We start from the raw sequence: 15,457 nt of genomic DNA on the forward strand, positions 1-15,457 counted from the left end.
GAATATACTGACGAGTTTCAGAAGAAAGTTATTTGTTTCTGGCCATTTTTTGCCTGTAATCAAACCCACAATTGCTGATGCTCCAGATACTCAACTAGTCTCAAGAAGGCCAGTTTAATCAGCACAACAGTTTTCAGCTGTGCTAACATAATTGCAAAAGGGTTTTCTAATGATCAATTAGCCTTTTAAAATGATAAACTTGAATTAGCAAACACAACGTGCCATTGGAACACAGGACTGATGGTTGCTGATAATGGGCCTCTGTACGCCTATGTAGATATTCCATATTTTTTAAATCAGCCGTTTCCAGCTACAATAGCCATTTACAACATTAACAATGTCTACACTGTATTTCTGATCAATTTGATGTTATTTTAATGGACAAAAAAATTGCTTTTCTTTCGAAAACAAGGACATTTCTAAGTGACCCCAAACTTTTGAACGGTAGTGTATATATACAGTATATATCAAACTAATTATCTTACATAAAATGTGTGCCTACTATGATGGGAGATGATAAAAACATATTGGATTCAATGTTACTAACATTTAAATACTTAAATCAAAAGAAATATTAACTTTCATCAGTCCCACAAGTACATTGTAACAATATTTTTGTCCACTCAAAGAGTGTATCACTTTCTACTGGTGAATGTATCATGTCCTACAGTTCTATCTGTTTAATGTTGATCAACCCATCTTTGTTTTGTCGTTATCTCTCACAGACATTACAGTTTTACGTACAGGATAGTTCAGATGTCCAGAAATTGATGGCATGTCTGTCATGATAAATAGTATGGCTACAGATCCACCAACAAGTTGACATAAAAGACAACTAAGATTAGCTGAAGAAATCTCTCTCCCACCTTAAAAGGATCAAACCAGAGTTGTTACCTCCATCCATCCCTATATCTCCCCCTCGTCTACTCCTCTCCATCCCCCATGGGCTCCCTCTCCTCAGCTAAAGCCTCTACTGGGGCTTCCTTGGCTTCTTCCTTCACCGTGGGGCCTTCCTCCTCCCTCTCCTCCATCCCCAACTCTCTTTCCAGCTCCTCCACCATCTCTTCCACCAAGTCCAGTTCCTCAAAGGAGGAGCCGCTGCCCACTGACTCGCTGGAGCCCTTGTTCTCGTGCTCCTTTTCGCTGGGCTCCCTGTGCTCTTCGCCCTGGCCCTGCTCGTCCCCGTCCCCCTGGTCCCTGTGGGGCAGTGAGGGGGGCAGCGAGGGGGCTGAGGACGGGGCCTGAGATGTCTCTGTGCTCTTTGACTGCCCCTGGCTGCTCAGCTTGCTGCTGACATCACTGTGGGACTCTGCACCTGCAACCACAGGAAGAGAGGTCAGGTGAAACAGCGAATAGATGTCAGTTCAAAACTAACCATCTACAGAGCCAGAAATTACAAGAAATGTAATTGTGGAGACGTCATGAACAAAAGTGTAAGGGCTGTATTCAATCTGTATGGCTGAAGTGTTACAGATTGCCCGATAGAAATGTAAAGGTAATTTCCAATTAACCCGTACCGTGAATGCAGTCTCCGCTAACAAGGGAACATTGCCTTTAAATTTCAATCCCACTGGAATGCTGAACTTCCGTGATACGGATTGAATAGAGCCCTAAGTCCACACTCATTAACTATTGTGTTTTGTGTCTTCCTACTTATTGTAATTGAAGAAAGTACACAAGAGGGAGAAAGAGAGTGAGAGTAAAAGAGAGTGAGAGTAAAAGAGAGTGAGTGGAGAGAGAGTGAGAGTGAGAGAGAGACTAGAGAGGGAGAATGTTAAGGAGAAAGAGAGAGCAGACAGAGGCACTCTCCTTAATCTAACTGGTTGGGATCTTTCCAGCTTCAAGCTAATGAATTACTTCAACTTTACAAAAAGGGAAACGGACAAAAGATACAATTAGGGTAAGCAAACTACAGTACAAGTACAAACTTTACCCTGTAAATTGAGACAAACGGACTACATATATCCCACGTCACTCAACAGCTCACATATGAGGTGACTAGCTCCATTACACAAAGAGACTTCATTGGTGTCAATGCCAGACCTGCCATTGTTGTCATTTTTAAGAGAGGCTGAGAAAATTGGGCCAGTTTGAACATGGGCAGCAACAAGCGACAATAACAGCATTCTCACTCACATCCTTCCAGTTGGATGGTTTTTGAATGAATGAGTGAATGCAAGACTACATTGCAGATTTCACCTCCTGAGAAGGCTAGAGGATCTCAGTGGGTGGGTGAATCTTAAAAAAAAAAAAAAAAACTACAAATATTTAACCTTTATTTTACCAGGTAAGCCAGTTGAGAACAAGTTCTCATTTACAACTGCGACCTGGCCAAGATAAAGCAAAGCAGTGCGGTAAAAACAACAACAACACAGAGTTACATATGGAATAAACAAAACGTACAGTCAATAACGCAATAGAAAATCTATATACAGTGTGTGCAAATGTAGTAAGTTATGGCGGTAAGGCAATAAATAGGCCATAGTGCAAAATAATTACAATTTAGTATTAACACTGGAATGATAGATGTGCAGAAGATGATGTGCAAATAGAGATACTGGGGTGCAAATGAGCAAAATAAATAACAATGTAAATAACAATATGGGGATGAGGTAGTTCGGTGGGCTAATTACAGATGGGCTGTGTACAGGTGCAGTGATCGGTAAGCTGCTCTGACAACTGATGCTTAAAGATAGTGAGGGAGATAAGTGTCTCCAGCTTCAGAGAATTTTGCAGTTCGTTCCAGTCATTTGCAGCAGAGAACTGGAAGGAATGGCGACCAAAGGAGGTGTTGGCTTTGGGGATGACCAGTGAGATATACCTGCTGGAACGCATACTACGGGTGGGTGTTGCTATGGTGACCAATGAGCTAAGATAAGGCGGGGATTTGCCTAGAAGTGATTTATAGATGGCATGGAACCAGTGGGTTTGGCGACGAATATGTAGTGAGGGCCAGCCAACGAGAGCGTACAGGTCACAATGGTGGGTAGTATATGGGGCTTTGGTGACAAAACGGATGGCACTGTGATAGACTACATCCAATTTGCTGAGTAGAGTGTTGGAAGCTATTTTGTAAATGACATCGCCGAAGTCAAGGATCGGTAGGATAGTCCGTTTTACGAGGGCATGTTTAGCAGCATGAGTGAAGGAGGCTTTGTTGCGAAATAGGAAACCGATTCTAGATTTAACTTTGGATTGGAGATGCTTAATGTGAGTCTGGAAGGAGAGTTTACGGTCTAAACAGACACCTAGGTATTTGTAGTTGTCCACATATTCTAAGTCAGACCCGCCGAGAGTAGTGATTCTAGTCGGGCAGGCGGGTGCAAGCAGCGTTCGATTGAAGAGCATGCGTTTAGTTTTACTAGCGTTTAAGAGCAGTTGGAGGCCACGGAACGAGTGTTGTATGGCATTGAAGCTCGTTTGGAGGTTTGTTAACACAGTGTCCAATGAAGGGCCAGATGTATACAAAATGGTGTCGTCTGCGTAGAGGTGGATCTGAGAGCCACCAGCAGCAAGAGCGACATCATTGATATACACAGAGAATAGAGTCAGCCCGAGAATTGAACCCTGTGGCACCCCCATAGACCGCCAGAGGTCCAGACAACAGGCCCTCCAATTTGACACATTGAACTCTATCTGAGAAGTAGTTGGTGAACCAGGCGAGGCAGTCATTTGAGAAACCAAGGCTATTTAGTCTGCCAATAAGAATGCAGTGATTGACAGAGTCAAAAGCCTTGGCCAGGTCAATGAAGACGGTCTTTCATCGATCGCGGTTATTATATCGTTTAGGTCCTTGAGCGTGGCTGAGGTACACCCATGACCAGCTCGGAAACCAGATTGCATAGCGGAGAAGGTACGGTGAGATTCGAAATGGTCGGTGATCTGTTTGTTAACTTGGCTTTCAAATACTTTCGAAAGGCAGGGCAGGATGGATATAGGTCTGTAACAGTTTGGATCTAGAGTGTCACCCCCTTTGAAGAGGGGGATGACCGCGGCAGCTTTCCAATCTCTGGGGATCTCAAACGATACGAAAGAGAGGTTGAACAGGCTGGTAATAGGGGTTGCGACAATTTCGGCGGCTAATTTTAGAAAGAAAGGGTCCAGATTGTCTAGCCCAGCTGATTTGTAGGGGTCCAGATTTTGCAGCTTTTTCAGAACATCAGCTATCTGAATTTGGGTGAAGGAGAAGCGGGGGGGGGGCATGGGCAAGTTGCAGCGGAGGGTGCAGAGCTGGTGGCCGGGGTAGGTCGTAGCCAGGTGGAAAGCATGGCCAGCCGTAGCAAAATGCTTGTTGAAATTTTCGATTATCGTAGATTTATCGGTAGTGACAGTGTTTCCTAGCCTCAGTGCAGTGGGCAGCTGGGAGGAGGTGCTCTTATTCTCCATGGACTTTACAGTGTCCCAAAACTTTTTGGAGTTGGTGCTACAGGATGCACATTTCTGTTTGAAAAGGTTAGCCTTTGCTTTCCTAACTGATTGTGTATATTGGTTCCTGACTTCCCTGAAAAGTTGCATATCGCGGGGGCTGTTCGATGCCGTACGCCACAGGATGTTTTTGTGCTGGTCAATGGCAGTCAAGTCTGGGGTGAACCAGGGGCTATATCTGTTCTTAGTTCTGAATTTTTTGAATGGGGCATGCTTATTTAAGATGGAGAGGAAAGCACTTTTAAAGAACAACCAGGCATCCTCTACTGACGGAATTATGTCAATATCCATCCAGGATACCCGGGCCAGGTAAATTAGAAAGGCCTGCTCGCTGAAGTGTTTTAGGGAGCGTTTGACAGTGATGAGGGGTGGTCATTTGACCGCGGACCCATTACGGACGCAGGACATGAGGCAGTGATCGCTGAGATCCTGGTTGAAGACAGCGGAGGAGTATTTAGAGGGTAAATTAGTCAGGATGATATCTACGAGGGTGCCCATGTTAACGGATTTAGGGTTGTACCTGGTAGGTTCATTGATCATTTGTGTGAGATTGAGGGCATCTAGTTTAGATTGTAGGACGGCCGGGGTGTTAAGCATATCCCAGTTTAGGTCACCAAGCAATACGAACTCTGAGGATAGATGGGGGGCAATCAATTCACATATGGTGTTCAGGGCACAGCTGGGGGCTGAGGGGGGTCTGTAGCAAGCGGCAACAGTGAGAGACTTCTTTCTGGAAATGTGGATTTTTAGAAGTAGAAGCTCAAACTGTTTGGGCACAGACCTGGATAGTATGATAGAGCTCTGCAGGATATCTCTACAGTAGATTGAAACTCTGCCCCCTTTGGCAGTTCTATCTAGACGGAAAATGTTATAGTTGGTAATGGACATTTCAGAATCTTTGGTGGCCTTCCTAAGCCAGGATTCAGACACTGCTAGAACATCAGGGTTGGCGGAGTGTGCTAACGCAGTGAATAACTTCTGATGGAGGCTTCTGATGTTAACATGCAAGAAACCAAGGCTTTTGCGGTTACAGAAGTCAACAAATGATAGCACCTGGGGAGCAGGAGTGATACTGGGGGCTACAGGGCCTGGGTTAACCTCTACATCACCAGAGGAACAGAGGAGGAGTAGAATAAGGATACGGCTAAAGGCTTTAAGAACTAGTCTTCTAGTGCGTTGGGTACAGAGAAAAAAAGGGGCAGATTTCCGGGCGTTGTAGAATAGATTCAGGGCATTATGTACAGACAAGGATATGGAAGGATATGAGTACAGTGGAGGTAATCCTAAGCGTTGGGTAAAGATTAAAGAGATAGCATCACTGGAGGCACCGATTGAGCCGGTCTCCGCGTGTGTGGGGGGTGGGACAAAGGAGCTATCTGAGACAGGTTGAGCAGGACTGGAGGCTCTACATTGAAAAAGTACAGTTAGAACTAACCGAAACAGCAATAGGCAAGGCATATTGACATGGGAGAGAGGCATAAAGCAGTCACAGGTGTTATTCGAGAGAGCTAAGACAACAGCAGGTAATGGCGACGAAAGTTTGAGCTGAGGCTAAACAGATAAACAGGATGGGGTACCGTATAAAGGAACAGTCCAGCAGGCATCAGCTGTGTAGCTGAGTGATCATAAGGTCCAGTGAACAGCAATAAGTACGTCCGGGAGCAGTTCAGTGGCTGCTACGCTACAGGCGAGCTGGAGGCACGGCTATTGTTTGCGTGTGCTAACGGGCCGGGGCTAGCAGATGGATCTTCATGGTCGTCGCAACGGGAAGCCTGTTGAAACCACATCAGATGATTACGTCGGCAGACCAGTCGTGATGGATCGGCGGGGCTCCGTGTCAACACTAGGAGGTCCCGTCCGGTTGACAAAGAGGTAGATAGCCGGGAGATGGGCCTGGCTCGAGGCTAGCTCAAGGCTAACTGGGGTTAGCTTCAGGACAGTGGTGATTAGCCAACAACGACAACAGCCATTCGGTTGCAGTTAGCTAGTTGCGATGATCCGGTGTTAAGGTCCAGTGATTCAGTGATTCCGGCAGAAAATCAGATATGCTCTGGCTCGATAGCGCGATGTGCAGATTGGCCGATAATTGTCCATTCTAGAGCTGGCTGGTAGGTAGTGCAGGCCACGGCCACGGACAATTGTGAAGACCACTAACGGTGGCTAATATCAAGTAGCTAGTTAGCTGGCTAGCTGGCTAGTTTCAGCCAGAGGTTCTGTATAAAAATGTATGAATCCGTTCCACATTGGGTGAGACGGGTTGCAGGAAAGTATATTTAGTTAAAGGATGGAAAGTGAGATTGAGAAATATATACGAAAAAGACACAAAAAAAAAAAAAACTGGCTATTTACATGAGGACACTACAGAAAACACGACCGCACTGATATGCCATCTTGGATCAGATATGATATGCTGCAGTGCTGCTGTACTCTACCCCTGTTCTGTGCATGGATACTGTGTTTGTGTGTGTGTGTGTGTGTGTGCATGCGTGAGTACGTGTGTGTGTGCGTGCATGTGTGTTGGGCCAGTTCCTTTATTCATAAACCCAGTCACTGAGTCACTGAGATGTACTCCTCTTCTGGAATTTAAGGGGAGTAATTCATAGTAATAGGTTATTACAATCACATCAACATCATTCTGTTTGGGTTGATGTCTCATTGATGAGACATCAACCAGTCTCATTGATGAGACTGATATTATTGGTCATAGAGACAAAGGCCCATTCCTACACAGCCAACCACACAGCAATATCAGTGAGTCACATGATATCTAATGGTGCCATCCGGCCTGGTTGCTCATTTAGTATTTCTCTAACTCACTCCTTTACCAGAGGGGAAATGGCCTTGGTTTCTGCTGTCTGGTCCAAGAAATAAAGAATATGTGCACTCATCACCAGGATGGACCATTAGCGTAATGCTACAGAGATTTCCTCCGTATAACATGATGAACTGGCCCATGATGCTTTCAGAGTAATTAAGATGTGCCAAACGCTGAGCCTGATTAGCATTTGATTACTAGTCCTTTCTGATGGAGGAATATCCACCAGTGTCTTATTATAATAACCTCCTCAGCTTGTCATGATCCAAGACATATTGGATTGGAGTGGTTTGTGTGAATGTGTGCATTTGCATGTGTGTAGTAGTTATGACGGCCCTGGAATGAAGATGAATGAATAATCTTGATCTCTTTCGTTGAGAGAAGCTAGCGTGACATCTGCCATCTCCCTGTCTGTATCGTTTTGGGGCCGGAGAGATTAATTCCTGCCTATTGTGACTGCAATTAGCACTGTCGTCTCAATTAGGCCCCACCTCCGTGGTCATTGTGCAGAAATTACAGGCTGAAAATAGGCACACAAATGTGAGACCTTTTCAGCATTGATTAATGTAAGAAAGAGACAGAACAAGCAGTTTACAGGACGCCAGTCAGTCACCTCTATCTCTATCATGTGATCTCATTATGTAAACTCATCATCCTATTGTGACAGGTGTGTGATGTAGGAGAGCATCCCAGGTTACATATAGGCTACTGCTTTCACATAGGATTGACATATTTAGCATGTAAAAAAAGTATAATATAATAATATAATATAATATGCCATTTAGCAGACGCTTTTATCCAAAGCGACTTACAGTCATGCGTGCATACATTTTTTTGTGTATGGGTGGTCCCGGGGATCGAACCCACTACCTTGGCGTTACAAGCGCCGTGCTCTACCAGCTGAGCTACAGAGGACCAAGTAGGCAATGTTTATATGACCCTCTTACAACAGGTATAAGGAAAAGACAGAAAAAAGTTAGCGGTATGGTAAAGTTGGCAGAAAAACGTCTTAGTATGAAAGGGTTAGTCACCTACAGTGATAAACCAGCGAATATGTTTTCTCTTTGTAGGGAATCATCTTCCAACAGCTTTGGAGAGGTTAATTCATTAAGGAACGATGGAGGATTAATCTCCTGTCAGTGTCCCGGGAGGGTAACGGGACACCCTGGCCCAGCCTCTCCTCTCCTCTCCCCTGCTGGGTTCACACTCCAAACAAACCCCATCTACACATCACACTGTGTTATGGACCATCTTATCACAGGGGACCACAGTGCAATAAACACACATGGTCTCTGAGCCCCTCACACAGTCCCACATCCTTCAGATCTGTCCATCTCTCACCAAGCTCATTATCAGGTCCAGTGTTCAGTGTATCTGAGCCCGTCTGTAATATGCAGAGAGACAATGTCTATATGAGCGGTGTTGTGACTCTGGAGTTATTTATGGCATATTAATAAGCTGAGAAACATCCCATTTATCAGCCAGCAAGTCCATACACAGCAAACCCATCATGTCTAAAAAGGGCATATTGGGCAGTGATCTTCATTATGCCTGAGTAATCCTAAGACTTCTCAATGAGAGGGAGGAGATGAGGATCAGTGGGTTCATGAAGGTATTATATATGTGTTGTATTTGACCATTCTCAGGCTGCGGTACATGTAAATGGCAGGTAGAGTGGTTATGTTCTACCAGCTGCTGAGCTGGACTATTTAGTATACCCCCCAGGAAGACACTTCCGACGAAATCTGACTACTTTCACACCTGAAAAATTGGAAATAGGTCATGACAAAAGTCCCAAATTGAAGCAGACCATGCTTTGGAAAGTGTTTTAGATAACATTTGCCTATATTAGTTGCTAAATTGGGCCCAATTCAGTAGCCTCCAACTGCTCTTAAACACTAGTAAAACTAAATGCATGCTCTTCAATCGAACGCTGCTGGCACCAGCCCACCCGACTAGAATCACTACTCTCGACGGGTCTGACCTAGAGTATGTGGACAACTACAAATACCTAGGTGTCTGGTTAGACTGTAAACTCTCCTTCCAGACTCACATTAAGCATCTCCAATCCAAAGTTAAATATAGAATCGGCTTCCTATTTCGCAACAAAGCCTCCTTCACTCATGCTGCCAAACATGCCCTCGTAAAACTGACTATCCTACCGATCCTTGACTTCGGCGATGTCATTTACAAAATAGCCTCCAACACTCTACTCAGCAAATTGGATGTAGTCTATCACAGTGCCATCCGTTTTGTCACCAAAGCCCCATATACTACCCACCACTGTGACCTGTACGCTCTTGTTGGCTGGTCCTCACTACATATTCGTCGCCAAACCCACTGGCTCCATGCCATCTATAAATCACTGCTAGGCAAATCCCCGCCTTATCTTAGCTCATTGGTCACCATAGCAACACCCACCCGTAGTATGCGCTCCAGCAGGTATATCTCACTGGTCATCCCCAAAGCCAACACCTCCTTTGGCCGCCATTCCTTCCAGTTCTCTGCGGCCAATGACTGGAACGAATTGCAAAAATCTCTGAAGCTGGAGACTCTTATCTCCCTCACTAATTCAAGCATCAGTTGTCAGAGCACCTTACCGATCACTGCACCTGTACACAGCCCATCTGAAATTAGCCCACCCAACTACCTCATCCCCATATTGTTATTTATTTTGCTCATTTGCACCCCAGTATCTCTATTTGCACATCATCTCTTGCACATCTATCATTCCCGTGTTAATACTAAATTATAATTGTAATTATTTTGCACTATGGCCTATTTATTGCCTTACCTCCATAACTTGCTACATTTGCACACACTGTATATATATTTTCTGTTGTAATTTTGACTTTATGTTTTGTTTTACCCCAAATGTAACTCTGTGTTGTTGTTTTTATCGCACTGCTTTGCTTAATCTTGGCCAGGTCGCAGTTGTAAATGAGAACTTGTTCTCAACTGGCTTACCTGGTTAAATAAAGGGAAAAAAAACTTAGCTATGGAATTAAGGTCTTGTTCTTAAAATGGTTTCAGACCAAAAAGAGAAGAGAGAAAGAGAAGAGAAGAGAAGAGAGGAGAGGAGAGGAGAGAAGAGAAGGAGAAGACAGGAGATAGTTGGCTCACAGTTCAGTGGTTGTGAATTCTAACCCCACATGGGATAGATATATTTATTTTTCAAATCCTTTATTTACAATATTCATCCCATGCCCACACACTTCTAATTCTGAAAAGTGATAGCATACCTGTGACAGGGTTCACCCTGGTAGTAGGCTAATTGTAGGTTTTTATACAGTACCCAACACCAACCTGTGAGTTAATTTTAACCATTGGAAAAATAGCTCCTGTGTAAATACTGTTATGTGGGTTGGAATGAATTGAGCCCTTAATCTTAATTTTCAAGGTGATGATTGGACTTTTCTTCCCAACACAATACGCAATAATTGTGAATTCAGATTTCAACTATTTTTTTGCTGCCACATGGGGGATTTGAATTTACAGGGCAAGTGGCAATAGATGTCAGGAACTCTGCGCCTTACCACTGTGAGATAACTGTCCAGAGCCTAATTTGCTCCCGATGCACATAGTTTTATTATCAGAGCATGCCAGTGAACTTCTGGTAAGTATACTTTAGTGAGAAAGTGTTGGGATCAGGAACAACTACATCTATCCACCCCCAAAATGAATAGTTATGAGCAATTGCCCCTACCCACAACTTGAACATTTGAAGGGGTTGAGCAAAGGCTGAATATGGGTTAGAGAGTTACACTATAAAGGAGGAGAGCAGGAGATAATTGGAGATAATTAGAGACAGACAAGACTGAGGCAGGCTGGGAGTTTGGAGAGGAGGGGAGGGGGAAAAATAGAAGAAAACTAAAGTAAATCCACCTATTCTCTCATCTACCCACAGGAGAAAGATGCAGGCATTTTTCTATGAAAAGATGAGAAGACTGGTCAGAGATTTGTGTTTTACTGAGTCTGTGGTTTTAATGAGGACTCTTGATTGGAAATGCAGAAACACTTAGATTTGCAATATTACTTCCATACACAATTTAATTGTTTCTAAATTAAAAAACTGTCTAAGGTAGAAGAAGACCAAGGAAAAACAGGCATTTATATTGTAATGGTTTCCTAATGCAGTATTGACATGTTAGCATTTTAAAGATCCTCATCTAAGCGTCAGTTTAACGGCCATAACTGTACAACCAAATCATTTACAGCAACTAGCACACCTGACATCTTCCCCCCTTCCATTCTTCCCCCCTTCCATTAGCCTTGATTATAACAACACGATCATATGTAGGCCTAATTGTTTAACAATTACACAGACAATGTAGTAATTGTTGTGTAATTATACAGCAATTAGAAATAAATTACATTCAGTAGGACTAAATGATACTGTAGCCATCTCTGTACTTCTTCAGGAGGGTAATAATAATAATAGCATATAGACACAGACCTCAGTTCAGCTCAACAAGCTCTCTGAGAACAGACTATTGTTCATCAAGGACAGATGATGCTTATTTGGTGCTCTTCACTGCATGATCCCATAGTTTCAGAGTGGGAGATAGGAATAAGAGGAAAACGGAATGTTCCATAACTACCCTCGACATGGTCAATATTATCTCCTGCGTTAGTGTTCCAAAATGAAACACCCGGTTGGGCTGACAATTTCTCACAATTTAGCTTCTGCAACGTTCACAGTGTTAAAATAAATACCTTAATTGCGCAATGAAACGAATGGAGGACATGCAAAAGCACATCCTCTTCACACGGGCACACTTGGTGAAACAGATCCCCTGAGGTACAGTAGTAAGACCTGCAGAGAACACTAATCATCTCATTGACAATATGAGATGAAAACCAACACCTGTTGTGTCTACTTGTGTAGTATCCTTATTTATGTCTCTTGTGTTTTATGAAATAAGCAGTTATTTACATAGCAGTGATCGTCAGATCATCATCACATGTAAAGAGCACATGATTTGTATAGTCATTTCTGTAGAGGGACATTGAGCACACAGTACTGCAGTGATGTGTGTACAGTACAGTACAAGTACACCCACCCCTCAAGCCCACCCATCCAAGGCAGTGTGTTTGAGTTATAGTCTGGCTGGCCACACACAGGGAGGTCTGTGTGGAGTTTGATTTCCAGCACTGCTCTGTCAGACACAGGAAGGTCTGTGTGGAGTTTGATTTCCAGGGCTGGTCTGTCAGACACAGGGAGGTCTGTGTGGAGTTTGATTTCTAGGGCTGGTCTGTCAGACACAGGAAGGTCTGTGTGGAGTTTTATTTCCAGGGCTGGTCTGTCAGACACAGGAAGGTCTGTGTGGAGTTTGATTTCCAGGACAGGTCTGTCAGACACAGGAAGGTCTGTGTGGAGTTTGATTTCCAGGGCTGGTCTGTCAGACACAGGAAGGTCTGTGTGGAGTTTGATTTCCAGGGCTGGTCTGTCAGACACAGGAAGGTCTGTGCGGAGTTTGATTTCCAGGGCTGGTCTGTCAGACACAGGAAGGTCTGTGTGGAGTTTGATTTCCAGGGCTGGTCTGTCAGACACAGGAAGGTCTGTGTGGAGTTTGATTTCCAGGGCTGGTCTGTCAGACACAGGAAGGTCTGTGTGGAGTTTGATTTCCAGGGCTGGTCTGTCAGACACAGGAAGGTCTGTGTGGAGTTTGATTTCCAGGGCTGGTCTGTCAGACACAGGAAGGTCTGTGCGGAGTTTGATTTCAGGGCTGGTCTGTCAGACACAGGAAGGTCTGTGCGGAGTTTGATTTCAGGGCTGGTCTGTCAGACACAGGAAGGTTTGTGCGGAGTTTGATTTCCAGGGCTGGTCTGTCAGACACAGGAAGGTCTGTGCGGAGTTTGATTTCCAGGGCTGGTCTGTCAGACACAGGAAGGTCTGTGCGGAGTTTGATTTCCAGGGCTGGTCTGTCAGACACAGGAAGGTCTGTGCGGAGTTTGATTTCCAGGGCTGGTCTGTCAGACACAGGAAGGTCTGTGCGGAGTTTGATTTCCAGGGCTGGTCTGTCAGACACAGGAAGGTCTGTGCGGAGTTTGATTTCCAGGGCTGGTCTGTCAGACACAGGAAGGTCTGTGTGGAGTTTGATTTCCAGGGCTGGTCTGTCAGACACAGGAAGGTCTGTGTGGAGTTTGATTTCCAGGGCTGGTCTGTCAGACACAGGAAGGTCTGTGCGGAGTTTGATTTCCAGGGCTGGTCTGTCAGACACAGGAAGGTCTGTGCGGAGTTTGATTTCCAGGGCTGGTCTGTCAGACACAGGAAGGTCTGTGCGGAGTTTGATTTCCAGGGCTGGTCTGTCAGACACAGCTCAGCACCACTGATTGAGCAGTCTTTCATTATGAGAACAAGCAACAAGCCAGTCTGGAACTCTCTCTAAAGAGGAGGATGAATTTCTGCTTTACTGGTGAATCCAGAGTGATTATTATCCCAAATATAGGAGCATAATGTGCAGTTTCTGTAAAAAACCCCTCAGTTGGGTTTTCTTAAGTCTATTGCTTGAACAAATCAAAAATATTTTGTCATCCACATATTCAATTCTACCAATGAACACTATTTTGTCTCAATTCAGTGGTGTTGACAAATAAATTCAAAGCTCTGAACAGCACTAACTGTCTATGTCATCACCAACAGACTGGCACTGCCCTCCTCAGTGACCAGTGGCAGAGACTCTCACCATGGTAACCAGTTCTGAACCAACCCAGACATCATTACATGAATGGACACAGAACAAAGGAAAGACAATAAGCCCCATAATACAGGGCATCTGATTAACTAAAGTTGTGCACTTTATGAGGAAGAGCGGTTAGAGAGACAGCCTCTGTGAGCCCTTCTTTCCCCATTCCCTCTGTGTCACCTCCTCTCAGTCAAGCCATCTCAGTCTACACCTACAGCCCACACAGTCTTATCCACACACACGGACGGACGGACGGACGGACACACCCCACTGCTTCTCTTACAAAATGATTTGTGCAAAGACAAAGTCAATATCACCGCTGTGCTAACCTGAAAGCCCTGTCAAGTTTTAAAGAGTAATGGCGGGTCTAAAAAAACATTGCACTTGAAGAAACATACTCACAGTGACAGAACAATTACAGGGGCTGTTGGGTGGGATCAACACGGTGGGGCACAAAATACCTGCAGCCACATCCTGGCTGTCTGTTGGTTCTTTATATCTGTAATACCCTTGCTAAAACCAAGTATAGAGTTTATTTGTTATAATTAATTGGTATTAGATTTAAAAGGTGATCGAATAGCTCCTGATTTGTAATGTCGTTAATGCATTTATTTTGAAGCAATGTTTCAAAAATGTACAAGTGAATAGGTTGGTTTACTTTTAAGTTTTAAGTTTCCCACATATCTTGTTAAAGTTTTGAACAATGAGGAAGCTTGTTAAGTTGTGGCCAATGGGAGAGTGGACTGGTTGCTGGAAAAAGAAAAGGGAGGGAAAGGTTGAAAGAAGGGAGAGGAGAGACGTTAGTGGGGTTGGTGAAGGGAAAAAAAAGACTAAAGGAAACGATAAAGAGAGAACAAAACCATACCTACAGAGTTTTGAAGGGAAATCCTGATTGTATTTCTATAAGAGAGTGTTATTATTTAGTTAAGAAAGACCTAGTGGAGACTGAAGCTGCCTTCGCATTGTGGAGACATTCGACATCCTAGAGGTTAGCCTAGCATCGTGCGAGACTTGGAGAGAATTGCTTGTGACGATCAACGAGTTCGGGTTTCCAACAGATGTCTGTTGCTGCTACCGAGTACTGGCTGCATTGATAGCTGTGTTCGCTGTGGATCTTGTGAGGACACCTGCACGGAACTGCTATACTTTGCTGAGGCAATATCTACAAGTAGTGAGTAACTACAAATGTGGGGTGGACTTTGGGACTTTATGTATGTCGTCATTTTTTTTAGCTCCAACGCGCGCCCACGGTTTAAGCAAGCTTGCAAATAATTTGGACATGGGTTGTGGAAAAATCATTGGGGTTTATTATTTTTATTTATTTTGATGTGTTACATTGAAAAAGTGATAATATAGATCTTGAACCTTATGTCTGTTGTATTGGTGGAGTCATTTACTGTTTCAGTTTCATTTAATGCATGGGAAAGCATATCCTTATAATAATAACCAAGTCTATAATCATTTTATCTGAAGTTAATACCCTATTTGTCATTCACCCTAGCAAGTTTGCAATAGGGATTCTTATTGG

At 44.0% G+C, this 15,457-nt stretch overlaps 1 protein-coding gene across 1 annotated transcript in view; it reads right to left on the minus strand.

Annotated features, from left to right (window-relative positions):
- Window positions 1–408: 408 nt before the first annotated feature.
- Window positions 409–15,457, minus strand: part of LOC121578517 (testis-expressed protein 264 homolog) — a 131,555-nt gene continuing 116,506 nt past the window's right edge. Inside the window, exon 4 of the mRNA XM_041892884.2 lies at window positions 409–1,315. Coding sequence (XP_041748818.1) covers window positions 924–1,315 — 392 coding nt within the window. The 3' untranslated portion in view covers window positions 409–923. The remainder of the gene's footprint in view (window positions 1,316–15,457) is intronic.

Source organism: Coregonus clupeaformis, chromosome 12 (assembly GCF_020615455.1).
Source record: "Coregonus clupeaformis isolate EN_2021a chromosome 12, ASM2061545v1, whole genome shotgun sequence".
Taxonomy (NCBI): domain Eukaryota; kingdom Metazoa; phylum Chordata; class Actinopteri; order Salmoniformes; family Salmonidae; genus Coregonus; species Coregonus clupeaformis.